This window comes from Schistocerca gregaria, chromosome 1 (assembly GCF_023897955.1).
Source record: "Schistocerca gregaria isolate iqSchGreg1 chromosome 1, iqSchGreg1.2, whole genome shotgun sequence".
Lineage (NCBI taxonomy): Eukaryota > Metazoa > Arthropoda > Insecta > Orthoptera > Acrididae > Schistocerca > Schistocerca gregaria.
In genome coordinates, this window is record NC_064920.1 from 161516800 (window position 1) to 161532168 (window position 15369).

The 15369-nt window shown below is 40.6% G+C and overlaps 1 protein-coding gene across 3 annotated transcripts in view; it reads left to right on the plus strand.

The window, feature by feature from the left end:
* The window catches only part of LOC126335656 (gamma-butyrobetaine dioxygenase-like), a 192443-nt gene that overhangs the window by 170589 nt on the left and 6485 nt on the right, over positions 1 to 15369 (plus strand). For all 3 annotated transcript variants that reach the window (XM_049999122.1, XM_049999130.1, XM_049999114.1), the window contains 2 exons: positions 4326 to 4431; positions 4540 to 4742. In XM_049999122.1, the coding sequence (XP_049855079.1) occupies positions 4326 to 4431; positions 4540 to 4742 (309 nt within the window). The remainder of the gene's footprint in view (positions 1 to 4325; positions 4432 to 4539; positions 4743 to 15369) is intronic.

Below are 15369 nucleotides of genomic sequence, written 5' to 3' on the forward strand. Positions count from 1 at the left end.
CAATTTTAACAATAAGAGTAAAAAGAAAGTTAATGTGGCAGATGGTACATGAGAAGATACACTAGAAATTAAATAACAGAAACAATTTTCAACAATAAGAGTACAAAGAAAGTTAATGTGGCAGATGGTACAGCAACCAACAAGTAAATAGAAAATTGTAGAAACAATCCAAGATTTCTTTAAAATGTTTTGCACACTCCAAACGGTGAATCAGAAACAATTATGAGTGAAAATGAAAGCAATGATTTACTAAAAGCGAAGCCATATGAACAATATGAAGCCATCCACAATATTAAGAAAAGAAAGGTGCCTGAAGATGATGGCATTTCAATAGAAATTGTTAAACCTGATGGCAGAGTGATGCAAAAGGAACTTGCAAAATTATTTACAGAATCCCTACTAAGAAAAAACTCACCGAAACTGGAAAAATTATGTAACTATTCTCCTTCACAAAAAAGTAGACAGAGAAATAAATGTCATCAGCCTTTTCATCTTCACTAAAATTATAAGTAATGGTGTTGTAGAAAAGTTGCTGTAGATTGTAAATACTTTAGGATTAAAAGATACCACTCACAAAAAAAAACAGCAGCATTGAGTCATTGATAGGTACACACAAAAGAAAGGAAACTTTCTTGTTTTCAGAATTATTCTTTGATAATCTAGAGTAAAATACACAAACACACCTATATAACTCTGCCTCTACATTGTGCCAGCTATACTAACTATGCCGATGCTGTTTTGTGGCAAGTGGACTGATTGTGGTGGAAGTAGTGTCAGGTGGGATGGGTAGAGGGAGGGGGAGATGACAGGCACAGAGAGGGACTGAGTGTGGGAGGCTAGTAGCTTGGAGGGAGGCAGCCGTTTTGGTGGCTAGGAGTGCAGGAGGTAGTGTTGGCTGTTATATGGGCCGTCCGGGCTGTAGCAGCCAGTGGGAAATGCCACAAGCTGAAAGTGGCCTTGGAACTGTGAGAGGACCGGGGAATGAAAAATGGTGGGTGGAGGGTGTGGGGACAGTGGGTTACCTCAGACTGAGGCCAGGTTGTTTATAGGAGTAGAGGATGTGCTGTAAATATAAATCTCATCAGAATAGATCAAAGAAGCTGGTGCTGGAGGAAAGGTTCAAGGTGGATCATATTGTGAAGCAACCATTGAAATTCAGCAGGTTGTGCTCAGCTGTTGTGCCATTGGGTGGTCAACTTTGTTCTCGACACTGGTCAACAGAATTAGCACACGGTGGTACACATGCAGATGTGCGCAGCCTGCTCAATTTCAATGGCTGCTTCACAACCAGAACCATCTGGCTTCTTACCACCAGATTCTCTGAACTATTGAGATGGAAGCTATCCTTACAACACATCCTCTGCGCCGGCCGCAGTGGTCTCGCGGTTCTAGGCGCGCAGTCCGGAACCGTGCGACTGCTACGGTCGCAGGTTCGAATCCTGCCTCGGACATGGATGTGTGTGATGTCCTTAGGTTAGTTAGGTTTAAGTAGTTCTAAGTTCTAGGGGACTAATGACCACAGCAGTTGAGTCCCATAGTGGTCAGAGCCATTTTTGAACATCCTCTGCTTCTGTAACTGTCCTGACCCAGTCCCAGGTAGCTGACTTCCCTACACCCTCAAACCAACAGTTCTCCCTCCGTCTGTCCTGAAACCCCCTCTCAATTCATGTCCTCTCCTCACCTTCACCACGTGTCACTTCCCACCACCCTCTACAGTCGTGTCAGCCCATACACCTGGCACCTCCCTCCCGCATCCCTAGTTGACAAACTGGCCACCTACTTCCAAGTCTTTAGCCACCCATCTCTAGCCCCCTAATGTGCGTCCCAGTTCCCTCTGCCCAGCCCACCTGATGCTACACCACCAAAACCAGTCCACCTGCCACAAAATAGCAATGACGTGATTACTGTAGCCAGCACCACATGGGTGATAGGTGTGTGTGTGTGTGTGTGTGTGTGTGTGTGTGTGTGTGTGTGTGTGTGTGTGTGTGTGTGTTTTTATGTATTTTATTCTAGTTTGTCAAAGGATAATTCCAGAAGCTAGCAAGGTTTCTTTCTTTCATGTGTGCCTATTAACGACTCAATGCTTCTGCTTTTTGGCACTTGGTCCCTTTTACTCCTAAAGTATTTCCATTATAAGTAATAGCATAAAAAAAACATTGAATTTTGATCAGTCGACATCCTGTCTGTAGGAATTGATGTAAGACAATGGAGCACATACAGATTGGGAAGGAAACTATATAAATGATCAATGAGTATCGATTACTTCTTTGCCAGTAGTAATAGATTTTGAGAAGGCTTCTGACTCAGTATCAACAAAATCTGAACCAACAGCCCTCAAGAAAGAAGGAATTTACTCACTCTATTTTAGTATTCCGAAGAATGTATCCATTACTGGTGCAGCTTCTGTTAGACTACTTCTGCATAATGGGAAATTCTGAACTGAAAGAGTAGTCATTCAGGAAGTTTCTACACCAACTAAACTATTCTTAGCAGCTTTAGAGGAAGATTTCTGATCATTAAACTAACAAAATTTAGACGAAATATATCATGTTAACTTTGGTGATGATTTTGCACTATTTGCTGCTTGTGCATACAAAGTTCAATACTATATGAAAAAACTTAATAGAGTAAGATTGAAAATAAGCTTGAAAATCAATTATAATAAGACTGTTATGATGTGCAGTGAGCATTTCAAACAGAAAATAATAAAAACTGACAATGAAGTCATGAAACCACTTGATAAATTTTTCATACCCATAATTGAAACGGATGGCTTGGGATGTCAGCTAGTATAACATATGTTAAAAAAATTATGAAATTCCTCCAGGTGTTGGTTTTATTGGCAACTATTTTCAATGTTGTTACATCATCAGCTTCAGGCTAATACTTGTTGACAGCAATCGTATGTGTCTAACACTAGTAGCCATTGGTGAGATAGGTGTGTTCCATGTGGAAGGCAAGTTGTTGCCAGTAAAACCAACACCTCGCTGCTGGAGGAGTGGAAGGCAATGTCTGGTTAGACAGGAAAAGTAAACAGACGTCTACAGCAAAGAGACATGGAATTCTGTTGCAATAGCCATTCAAAAATTGAGGGTTACTCACTGTCCAATGGAGATGTGCTTGATAGGAATTACTAGGTGAGAAAAAAAAAGCATCAGAGAAAAGACTTGAGGGAAAGGTGTAATTCTTACAACTGTAGTGAAATGGGTGTGAGTAGTGCATGTAATGAGGCGAACCAACAAGACCAATGATGGTCCAAGGAAGTTGTATGCTGGATCGAAGGAGGTAATAAAGGACCAGGATGGAAAGGTAATTAAAGGTGAATGAATGACATTAGACAACTTGCTGGGGTAACATGGATTTTTGTAGCTGAAGACTGTAACACATAGAAAAGGCTAGAGGAAGCCTTTAAAAATCAGTGTATGTCAAACAAGTGGTTGGTGGTGATTGATTTTCATTTCAAAATATGACCAATAATATGACATTACCATCATCATATTGTTTAAGTCCTCTGAAATATGTTTGGTCAAAGCCAATGGGTAATATCGTAGTTTCCACTTTATCCAGTAACTTTTATGCCACAGATTATTTATGTTCCACCCAGGACTTTCCAGTGCCATATTCATAAAATGTGTTAATAAGGGGAAGTGTAGCTTATTCGATGCAAGGAATTGGAAATATTTTAGAGGTAGCATCATGAGATAATATGGCTTGACATGTTAGTACTTAAATTTCATTATTAAGCTAAATAACTAATACTCAATAACTGAACAGTTCTAAAATTCTTTGATGGTGTTTAGATAGATCTCTAATTCTGAAAAAGAAATTGTGTGTGATAAACACCAAGTTTCACTGCAGTTCTAGCTCCACATTATACTGCATATAAGAGGCTAAGTGATATGGTTCGTACTTGGGGAAAGACAAGAAACACCTTCAGTTGGATTGTAGCTTGTAATGGACTTCAGATTTAAACTGTTATACCAGTGTTAGTTCTTGAAATCTCTACTGCAAATATACTGAAGATCACAGCATACTATATGTGAATTTAGTATGAATTAGGATAAACTGCTAATCACAACATAGATGAGGTGTTGAGCTGCAGACACTGACATTTAAAAGCAGATTAAGCTATCAGACAAAGTCCTTCAGATTTAGAAAAACGCACACCCAAAGTCATACACATATAATGTAACACACATGTGCACCTTCCAGGTAACTTTTTTCCTTGACTCATACAAACAAAAACAATATTGGATTAACTCATTAATGTGAGTTATTGGTCTTTATGATGACTGATAATCTGAGTCTATCTTCTCTTCTTGCAGAGAGACATTTGAAGTAAAACACAAACCAGGTACAACAAATTCTGCATATCTCAATACACCACTACAAATGCATACTGACCTGCCATACTACGAATACAAACCAGGGGTAATTATTCCTTTGTATAACCTGTAAATTCATTGTGTGTATAATTCAATTTTCTGCTTCATTGTATAGTGCTGCAAGCAAATGTCATTGCAAACATTATTGTTTCAGTTGAATCTACTCCATTGTCTGGTACAGACAGAAGGACCTGGTGGAGAAAATCTAATAACAGATGGATTTTATGTTGGTAATCATATGAAGAAGCATAATCCAGATTTCTACAAACTTCTTTCCACAGTTCCTGTAGAATGGCTGGATATAGGTGAAGAGGATGGGATTAAATTCCACACACTATATAGGGCACCAGTGATTTGGTGAGAAGAAAATCCAGTTATATAATGAACTACTCATTTTTGGAAATTTGCCATAAAGAAAATATATTTAGAGATTTTGTTTTTTTTTTTTTTTTTTTTTTTTTTTTTTTTTTTTTTTTTTTTTTTTGTTAATGCTGTGATTAGAATTGTGTTCGCATTAGGAGAAACTCTTATACATACCATATTCTTTTTAAAATACCAACTTCATATGTGAAAGATCATAATTTTTTTAAGAGCTTCTGCTTTTACAGCTTAACTACTCACATGCTGTTTACCCTTTCACACAGTTAAATATACAGTATCTTGTGAATATGACAGCAGAGTTCCTTTGTTAAGTCAAGAGACACAAAGTACTCAGCATAAGTTAAAAATAATAAGAGAATGCAACATCTGAATTTGTCACCAAGACAAAATGAATGATATAGTATTAGTGTCAAAGCAAAATGGGATTTTTGCATGATTTCACATTTACTGTTTTAAGTCAGTGCATGGAGCCTCAGGTGAGATATTACATTTATTATGCTTCTGTTTCTCTACCACTTAGGCTCCCAAATGACTCAGTAATCTAATGGAAACTGGTAGTGATAGGAATGTCCCTAGTATGAGCTTTTATATCAAACAAAATTCAGTTGAGGAACGTAATAAATTACGAGACAGTATTTCAGCTATGAGAAAGTAGCCACTGAGTTTAGTGGCCAAAGATTTCAATGTGTTATCATTCTTACAACAGCTGTTTTTGTTTGTTCCTATTTAACGCTGTTCCAGTTTGTTTTCACTTTTGTAGTAATGTGTTTTATTTTTTTGTGAGCAGTGTTTTACTTTTTTAGATAAGAGGTGTCTTGTGGTAATGACATTTCAAATTCTGACTTCAGCTTGTCTCAGTGGCATAGCAAACAAAGTGGTACCTGGCGCATGACACTTATTGGCACACCTCACCTCCTCCCTCGGCACCCAGGGCACAACACTTTATTGCTTTCTCCCCCCCTTCCCATCCTTCCTTCTTCAGTGCCCAGAGAATGAGACTACACTTCATTGATGCACACTTCCCCCTCCAGAATCACATTTAGTAATATAATGTATAGAATTTGCTCTAATAATAATATATTTTCTATAAAATAATCTTGTTTGTCTTGGAGACTATTTGGCACCCCTCTCCATGTGGCACCCAGGGCACGATAGACCCCAATTGCCTCCCCCCCCTCCCCCCTTCCCCTTGTTATTCCATTAGCTTTTCCTCTGTATTAGGTACAGATCTATTTTCCCAGCACAAGTTACTTATCTTTACATCTGTTCACATTTTTTTTCTTGTTTAAGTGGAAAACAAGACTGATATGCTGCAAGGATATGTTAAAGAAAAAGTAAAATTTTTCGTCTAAACTGTTTGATAAATCTCTTTTCAGCAGTCCTGTCATATTTTTTGATAAACGTCATTATAATGTCATTGTTTATGGTTCTGCAGTACAATGCTTATCTTCTACTATCAAAACAAAGATGGTCAGCATGTTTTACTCTAAGTATTTGACAATCAGTGTCTGTTGAACTGTGTCTTTCAATCCTCATTGAGAACTTTGCTGTGGGAAAATAACCCAGTGCTGTACATCAACTACTCTACTTTTCTTCAGTCATTGTTCTATGACAGAAAATAAACATTATGAAAAGGATGGATTGGTACTCACGCATAGAAGAGGTGTTGAGTGGCACACAGGCAGATTGAAAAAGACTGCTTGATATTATTAGCTATCAAAGTGCTTCATCAGATGTATAGAACACAAAACACTCACACATTCACACTGTCATATGTTTTGATATTGTTATTCCAGCCTGAATTTTCTGTTATTAGAAAATAAATATGCCCTCCATGTATCATTCCTGTAGGAATTGTGAAATCGAGGTTGGACTAATTATGACATACAAAGAAGCAATTAAGCAAACATTGTTTTAGCAGTTCATAAGCAATTGGAATGGGAAGAAACCATAACCATTCTCTCTGACATGTGATTCACAGAGATTTGTGAAGTATGTATGTAGATGATGATGACAAATATGGTTTTTGGGTGGAACTTACATAATATTTTTAATACTGCTTCTAGTTGCTTTATGACACTTAAGAAGTTTCCCTCTATTGGGCTGCAGGATGTCGGTACTTATTTTTGGGTGTTTCTGGATCCAATAGTGTGGCAGAGCAAGCAAAGCACTGTTCAACACAATAGTCATTAACCTGATGTGTTTGGGGCATTCCATTTTTTGTATATATTGCCTCTCCTCCTTCCTTCTTGCTGATTTCATAGTAATATGAAATTAGCCTATATCTATCAAGAGGTATATATTCAATTTCAGTGATTTCCATGTGATGTTCTGATAAGCACAACACATTCTACCAACATTCAGTCTGCCCTTTCATTCTCCTGTATGGGGAATAGTAGTTTGTGGCAGCATGGGCTGCCAACACTGACAGTGACTACCAGTATCAACACAAAAAAATAATGAACAAATGTACCGCTTTGGAACTTATTGCCTTTGTTGTGCTGTCTCTTATTTTGAATAGTATTTGCACTTACTGCCACCTGAATTCCTACATTGGTGACTCAAGACAGCAATTTTTTTACATGGATTCATTGAACACACCACGTGGTTCAACAGCAAGACCGTGAATATCAAAATCCATCAGAAGCTATCAGGGCCTTTCACCAGTTTGGGCACCATGTCACAAGGATTACATAGAGCACCAAATTGTATGCAATCCATTAAGTCTGAAAATGTGAGAGTGACAAGCAACCAGTTCCTGTGAGTATTGTTGCATGTGCTAATGCCATGTGACAACATTCAGTGCAACCTTTGACTGACCGGACTGAATTTTCTTTGATGGAAGAACAGCAGAGGTTGCAGTGGAACATGGATAGTTTTTGGTATATTATCAATGTTACATTCCCTGTGGGTGATCTGTAACTATACTATGTTTGATATCAGTAGATTTATTTAATAAAATTTATTGAGTCACCCTTCTTGATGTTTACTGAGGTGAACAAATCACATTCCAGCAATCTTCAAAGGAATTTGTCTCCTTGTGTGTGGATGGGTGCTGAACGAGAGCATTAACTGTCTTCCAAGCTACTTGAATGACATAAACAACTGAATTTTAAACTTACTCTATTTACACTTTTTGTTGCAGCATCATCTTTCATAACCAAGCGGATTATTCACAGACCTCCTTAAATATGTGTAGATTGTGTAAAAGCTAACAAGAAGTGTCTCACTACATAAGCCAGTTCAACAGTCACTCGTCAAAGCATGCCTTGTAGCCTTGACACTGGGGAGCATGCAGTCCCTCACAGCAAGTGGACCCTCCAGGGGCTCGCCACTCTTTAGCGGGTTCGTGCTTGGCCATCATGGGGCCCCCGCCTTTGCAGCATCTTTTCCCTTCCATGCTGCATGTCTGTCCTCTTGATATTCTTTTTCCACTCCCTTGGGGTACATGTCTGGGGTGTTATTGGGAATGTTCTGCATTGTTCGTCACTGACATAAGAACAGTCTGACCACAGTTTTTAGTGGGAGATTTTCTCACAATGAGCCAATCATCTTCACAATCTGCCTCTACAAAATGTAAATGGAATGAGGTTAATGATTCAAAGACTCTTCCAGCTGCACCACTGTTCCTCATGGTTTCACGTAAATCTGTTTATTATTCAGAAAAGTGTTGATGCAATTGCTGTTCGTGTGAAATCCTGCTCTCGTTTACACTTTGCTTTTGGAGACTACTTCTGCTTTTCAAGCTCAACAACTGCTGGCTGCCTCGCTCCTCCACAGCTATCCTGCTTGTGTTGAGGCCCATAGAACTCTGAATTCTTCCTGTGGCATTATTTATACTAGGCTGCTTGACGGTCTGACCGAGGCTGAAATCCAATCATACCTGTCTGATTGGAGTGTCATTACCATCAATCAGGTGATGAAAAAGGTAGATTCATCCTTAGTGCCTACCCGCACTATTTTTCTCACATTTGATGGAGTGGTGCTTCCATCCAAGATCAAAGCAGGCTACGAAATTATCACAGTCCGTTCATACATTCTGATCCCAGTGTTCTGCTACCAGTGTCATTGTTTAAACCAAACTAGAATGTCAACACCCAGCCAACTGCGTAACCTGAGGTGGGAATGTGCATGAGGATGATTGTCCACCTCCCTCTCCCTGCTGTATCAACTGCAATGGTGGCAAAGCCACCGCCTCTCAGGATTATCCCATGTATCTTGAGGAGCAGGCTGTCCAGGAGATCCAGGTAAAGGAAGAGGTGCCTTACCTAGTCACTCGCAAGTTATTGGCTAGTCGCAAACTTTGCATTCGCCTGTCTGGCACTTATAGTTCTATTCTGCTACCTCTTGCTCCATGAAGGACATTGCCAAGCAGACGTGCAACCTCAAATTCAGCTCTGAGGTTGTGAAATCGCCTAGTGTCAAGGTAGCATAGCCACCCCTTGTCCAGCTCTGCAACAAGCAATCAATCTCTCGCACAAAGGAGCAAAGCCACCAGTTACACAACCGACAGGCCAGAAAGTACAACGAACTCCTGTGAAGACTTCCCATGTCTCTCCAGCCAACCAACAGCTGAGTCTTCCTCTGAAAACTGTAAAGGCTTGAAGTAGTCCAACAAAGGCAAACGGTCTTCTCCTTTGCCATCTAGAAGATCCTGTTCAACAGTGTTGTGACATGATAGCCTGACTGGCCTCCATGTTATCGGTGTGCACCACCAACAATTTTCTGTATTGGACTCCACAGACTGACAACACAAGCAAGCCGATGCTTCTGTGGACCTCATAGAGAAGGATACTGCTGCTTCTGCACTCTGTAGCATTGAGTCTTCACAGGCTGTCACTTGGCAGCCACCGAGGTGACACCCCTCCATTTCTGCCTCATCATGACTCTCCTCCTATCAGACGTTTGCCACAGTGTCCCCTTGTACTCTACCTTCATGAAACAAAATTACTTCCTCAAGACTGATTAGAACTTTCACATTTCCTACCAGTTTGTTTTGACCTTCCCTGAGATCAGCATTACATCTCATGATGGCATCATGCTCCTCATATGGGACAATGTTCATAATCACCCTGTCAAGCTGTTGCAGTTCACCTTTTCTTTCCTCTCTTGACGTTTTCCCTTTGTACCATTTATGTCCCTCCGTCATTCAATGTCACAAGGGCAGACGTCCTTCAGCTTATTGAGTAGCTACCTCCACCATTTATGCTACTCAGTGACTTTAATGCACATAATCCTCAGAAACTCTCAGAGGGGTGCTGGCTTGGCTGATCTTCTCAACCACCTCACCTCTTCTGCCTTAACACTGGGGCACCCACATTCCTTTCTGACTCCTCGCACACCTCTTCCCATTTGCACCTATACTTCTGCACTGCCCAGCTTGCCCATCATCTTGAGTTGTTCATTCTTTCTGACACCTACTCAAATGGCCATTTCTCATGTGCTATCCATTTGCTGACTCCTACCCCACCTCTGTGCACACCCAAATTGGAGCTTGCTAAGGCTGACTGGTGGCTTTACTCATCTCTGACAACCTTCAAAGAACAAGATTTCCCCAGTTGGGATGACCAACATTATTCTTAATGCTGCAGAGTATTCCATTCCTCACACTTCCTCTTTGCCATGCCGCATCCCAGTCCCTTGGTGGACTGGGGCATGCCGCAACGCAGTTTGCATGCAGAGACATGTTCTCTACCTTTTTAACCACTGCCCTACCATGGCAAACTGCATGCATTATAAACAGATGTGTGCAAAGTGTTATTGCATTCTTTGGAATAGCAAAAGAGATAACTGCATTTCATTCACTAGTTCTTTTAACAGTTCCACCCATTTCTCTGTCATGTGGGCCAACCTCCAACAGCCCTCTGGGACCAATCCATTCGCCAATTTCTGGCCTGACAGTAGCAGACAATGTCATTGTTGACCCTATTGCTATCTCCAACACCTTGGGACACCATTTTGTTGAAATTTTGAGCTCTTCCTACTATCTCCATGCCTTCCTTCATCGGAAATTAGCGGAGGAGGCTCAGGTGATACTTTTCTCTTCTCAGAATTGTGAGTGCTACAATGCCACCTTTACTATGAGTGAGCTAGATCATTCTCTCTGTTCATCCTCATCCTCCACCCCAGGGGCAGACACTGTCCACATTTAGATGTTGCAGCACCTTTCACTTGTGGACAAGACCTTTCTGTTTAATACGTACAGTTGCATCTGGGCAGAGAGCATGTTTCCTGGAAGAAAAGATGGTAAGGACAAAACCTTCCTTCTAGCTACCGCCACAACTCTCTCACCAGTTGTGTTTGCAAGGTGAATGTGTGATTCATGCCTGGCTGGTATTGTGCCTCAAGTCTCGCATTTTACTAACAACTGCACAGTGTGGATTTAGAGCGTGGTGCTGTGCAGTTGACCAGCTCGTTACTTTGTCCACCCATATCATAAATCTTTTTCTGTGGAAATACCGGACTGTGGCTGTGTTTTTCGATTTGGAGAAGGCCAATGACACCTGCTGGAAAACTGGTAGCCTCCATACTCTCTACACATGGAGTTTCCATGGCCACCTGAAGTGTTTCCTTCAGGAATGTTTCAATTTTTCAAGGTGCATGTGGGTTCTACCTTGTCGGACACCTTTGTCCAGGAAACCGGGATGCCTCAGGGTTCCGTCCTGAGCAACATCCTCTTTGCTATCGCCATTAACCCTATAAGGATCCGTCTGCCACCCGGCATCTCCGGCTCCCTTTTCATTGATGATTTTGCCATCTATTGCAGTTCTCCACAGACCTGCATCCTTGAGTAGGGTCATCAGCAGTGTCTTGATTGTCTTCACTTATGGAACATCGACAATAGCTTTTGTTTTTCCACTGACAAAACCATTTGTATGAATTTTTGGAAGAGAAATTGGTTTCTTTCACCGTTTTTACATCTTGTACTTGTTGCTCTTCCGTTCATTGAAACTATGAAATTACTGAGCCTCATGCTCGATAGGAAACACTCTTGGTCCTCCTATGTGTCTTACCTGGCAGCTATACATGGTGCCTCAATGTCCTACGTGTTCTCAATGGTACTTCTTGGGGTGCATACCGAACCACCCTCATTGGTTTGTACCGGTCCCTTGTCCATTTGAAAGTAGACTGTGGGTGTTTTTGTTTATGCGTATGCATGTCCATCCCTCTTACATCATCTCAACTGTACCCACAATTAAAGCATCCATTTGGCCACTGGTGCCTGCTTGAGAGTCTGTATGCTGAAGCTGCTGAACTACCACTGTCGTATCACCATGACTTTCTCCTCAGCAGGTATGCATGCTGTTTGTCTGCCATGCATGGCCACCCATCCTGCGCCTCCTTCTTCAATGACTCCTTTGACCACCAGTATAGGGTGCATCTCTCTTTGTTATCTCATGGAGTCCACTTTTGGCACTTGCTTTGGCAGCTTAACTTCATACTACCTGCAAAATTCCTGGTGGGTGTGAACCCTTCACCACCTTGGCTTCATACGGCGGCCCATGTTAACATTAACCTTCATTTGCTTCCTAAGGACACCACTCCAGCTTCGCTCTATCACCATAAGTTTCACAACCTCTGCACAGAACTTTGCGATAGTACCTTTACGTATACTGATGGCTCTCAGATTGACCGTGGTGTCAGGTGTGCCTTCATCATCGGTGCCACCATTTTTCAATATTGACTTCTGACACACTGCTCAGGGTTTACAGCTCAGCTCTTCACCCTGTATCAGGCCATGGAGTACATTCAGCAACACAGACTTTTCAATTGTGTCCTCTGCTCAGACTGTCTCAGCGTCCTTCGTAGTCTATGTGTGCTGTACACCACCCACCCCATAGTACAATGTGTCCAGGAAAAGTCACTTGCTCACTCTTGGTGGAGCCACTGTGATGTTTATGTGGGTTCCTGGTCATGTCGGTCTGGCAGGAAATGAGGCTGCTGACGCTGCTGCACTCCTCATACCTCAGCCCACTAGTTCCTACATTCCCTCGAGTGATCTCTGTGTTGCCATCTGTCAGGAGGTGGTGTCACTTTGGCATTGCCGTTGGTCCTCCATATATGGGAATAAGCTCCAGATCATTAAGCCTCTCCCAGTGTCTTGGACGACCTCCTCTCAGCCCTCATGCTGGGAAGAGGTCATTTCAACTAGGTTGTGTAGAGGGCACTGCATTATAAACCATAGTCATTTGTTAAGTGGCGCTCCCCCACCACTTTGTATACATTGAGACTAAGTTTTAACAGTCCACCACTTCCTGGTAGAATGCCCATTTCTTAACCATTTATGTTCCTGCTTGTGTTTTCTGTGTGAGTTATCGGCCATTTTGGCAAATGATGCGTGGGCTGTCAATCACGTTTTACTTCTTATCCATCATAGCAATATGGCGAAGGCCAATTTTTAGTTCTGGACCTATGTTTCTGTATGGTGTCTTTTGTAGCCCTTTCTCCATGTCTCTGTATATAGCTGATTTCTCTTATGTCAATTGGGATTGACTATAGTCATTTTAAATCTCCTCTCTGTCTCCATGTTCTATACTTTTGACTTGGGCACGTATGACCCCAGTTGTTATTGCACACTAAAACAAAACGAACAAACAACAGCAGGTGGAGACACCCCCTTTCTGCCCCGCCTTGTGGATGTGGTGGGTTCACAATGTTCTCCGATCTACACATCATAATAATATCCCCCCCACCCCCACCCCCACCCCATGCCCTACACTAACTACATCTTTTGTTGTCACAGAATCCTCGAAGTGGGACATATCATTTCATAAAAATGTCTTGTCACCTTTCATATCTGCCCATCAAGATGAAAGGCGTCATGTAAACCATTTTAATTGACTATCTACAACATCCTGCAACATGGCTATTTTATTTACCATGTTATTTACAATTAATGTCCCATTTGGCCTGTTCAGACATTTATTGCATAACTTAGAAAGTAGATGAGAGCTTAACTCTTCTCTTTCAACTGCAATTCAATAACTTTCACTTCTGTCTTTATTAATTGGAGCCCTTTTTTGTATTTATCAGGTGCACTGCTTTTGATCGCATAATTTCATATATGTCACAACATCCACAATATCAGTTACCACTTCTCAGTTTATATGACTGTAAACATTTTCACATACACAAACTTTCCTTTTAAGGATGAACAAGAGTTCTGCTCTCCATTTCAATCATTACATCTTAAAATTACCTTTCACTGTAACTTTAGTCAGTTCGTATGCATAATATTTCACTCTGCCAAGACACTATATTTCTTATTAAGTCATATAACTCTTAACATACCTGTAACTTTTTGCCTACTGTTGCTTTAGCCAATTATTTGTATATTTCCACTGTATCTGTCAAAACACCTTATGAAATCCTTTTGCCTTGGCACCTTAAATTGATGACAATATATTGTGGCTCTCTTAAGCAAACAAGGTAGCCACTGCTACTTTGACTAAATGCTTCAATTTTTGTGTACCCATTTAGCTACATGCTAATCCATAAATTTCATCTGTGGTTGCTAAATACAAATCCCAGACACTTGTAAAGTCAATGCTGCTGTCCTCCTTTGACACCAGCCAGGTAAGTCTCTTTGCATTGTACTAGTTTGGAGAACACTTCATGAAGATAATAATTACTTCCTTCTATGGCACTTTCTATGGGTAGGTACTTCTTGGTTACCTTTCAATTTAAGATGCCAGTCTTCCTTTACAAATCTACTTCCCCTAATAAGGGTCAAATCATTCCTTCTGTGGATTCACCTGACCTGGGTACTCTCCAATACAGTCACTATATCGAGTGTATGGCACAATAGACACTCACCAATGTACAAAGCATCCTACCATTTTGCCCTATTCATTTAAGTGTAGATGTTGCCCCTTAGCATTTCAGCTTTTCAAGGTCACTATTCACTTGCATTCCGGTGCCCCTCTAAATTCACATACATGCCTACACTTCTTTTCATTTGGTATCCCAGTGCTGGTATTACAAAGAGTTTATTATTGATGCTACCATATTTTAGACCACTGATCATTGTAGGCGAGTGCTGTAACATCTGTAAAATCTTCACTGCTAAATGCTACATTAAAATATTGTTGCTCTTATTCTAGATACTTTAACCTTTTCTAGTAGTAACATATTATCTCTTTTTAAAGCTTTAAGGAGTAAATACCTACAAATCTTAATCTTTTACCCCTTCACATTCATAACTCATATTATAAAAGTACCCATAGCTAACTACTCTTTGCCTAATTTTATTGCTTCAGCGATCAAACAACTGATATGCTAAGCTGTTTCTTCTTGCGTACATGTTCACATGTCATGATCTTTCTCAGGGAGTTGTTTCCCTTCCTCATACCTTCATTCAATTGATGTTGCTAACATGTTTTCTGAACAATAATATGAATGAATGCCAGTATGACATTTACCTTCCTTTGTATTCATTCAATATATAACACTGATGAAGTGATTCTAATATACATTACACAGTTGGACCATTTTGCCTGTAAGAACTTGGTTTGACTTTAATCATACGCTCTGTTATGTGAAGCCAATGACTCTGTTTAACAACTAAAGTTTCTGTTCCTACAGTTAAAAACATAACAAGACT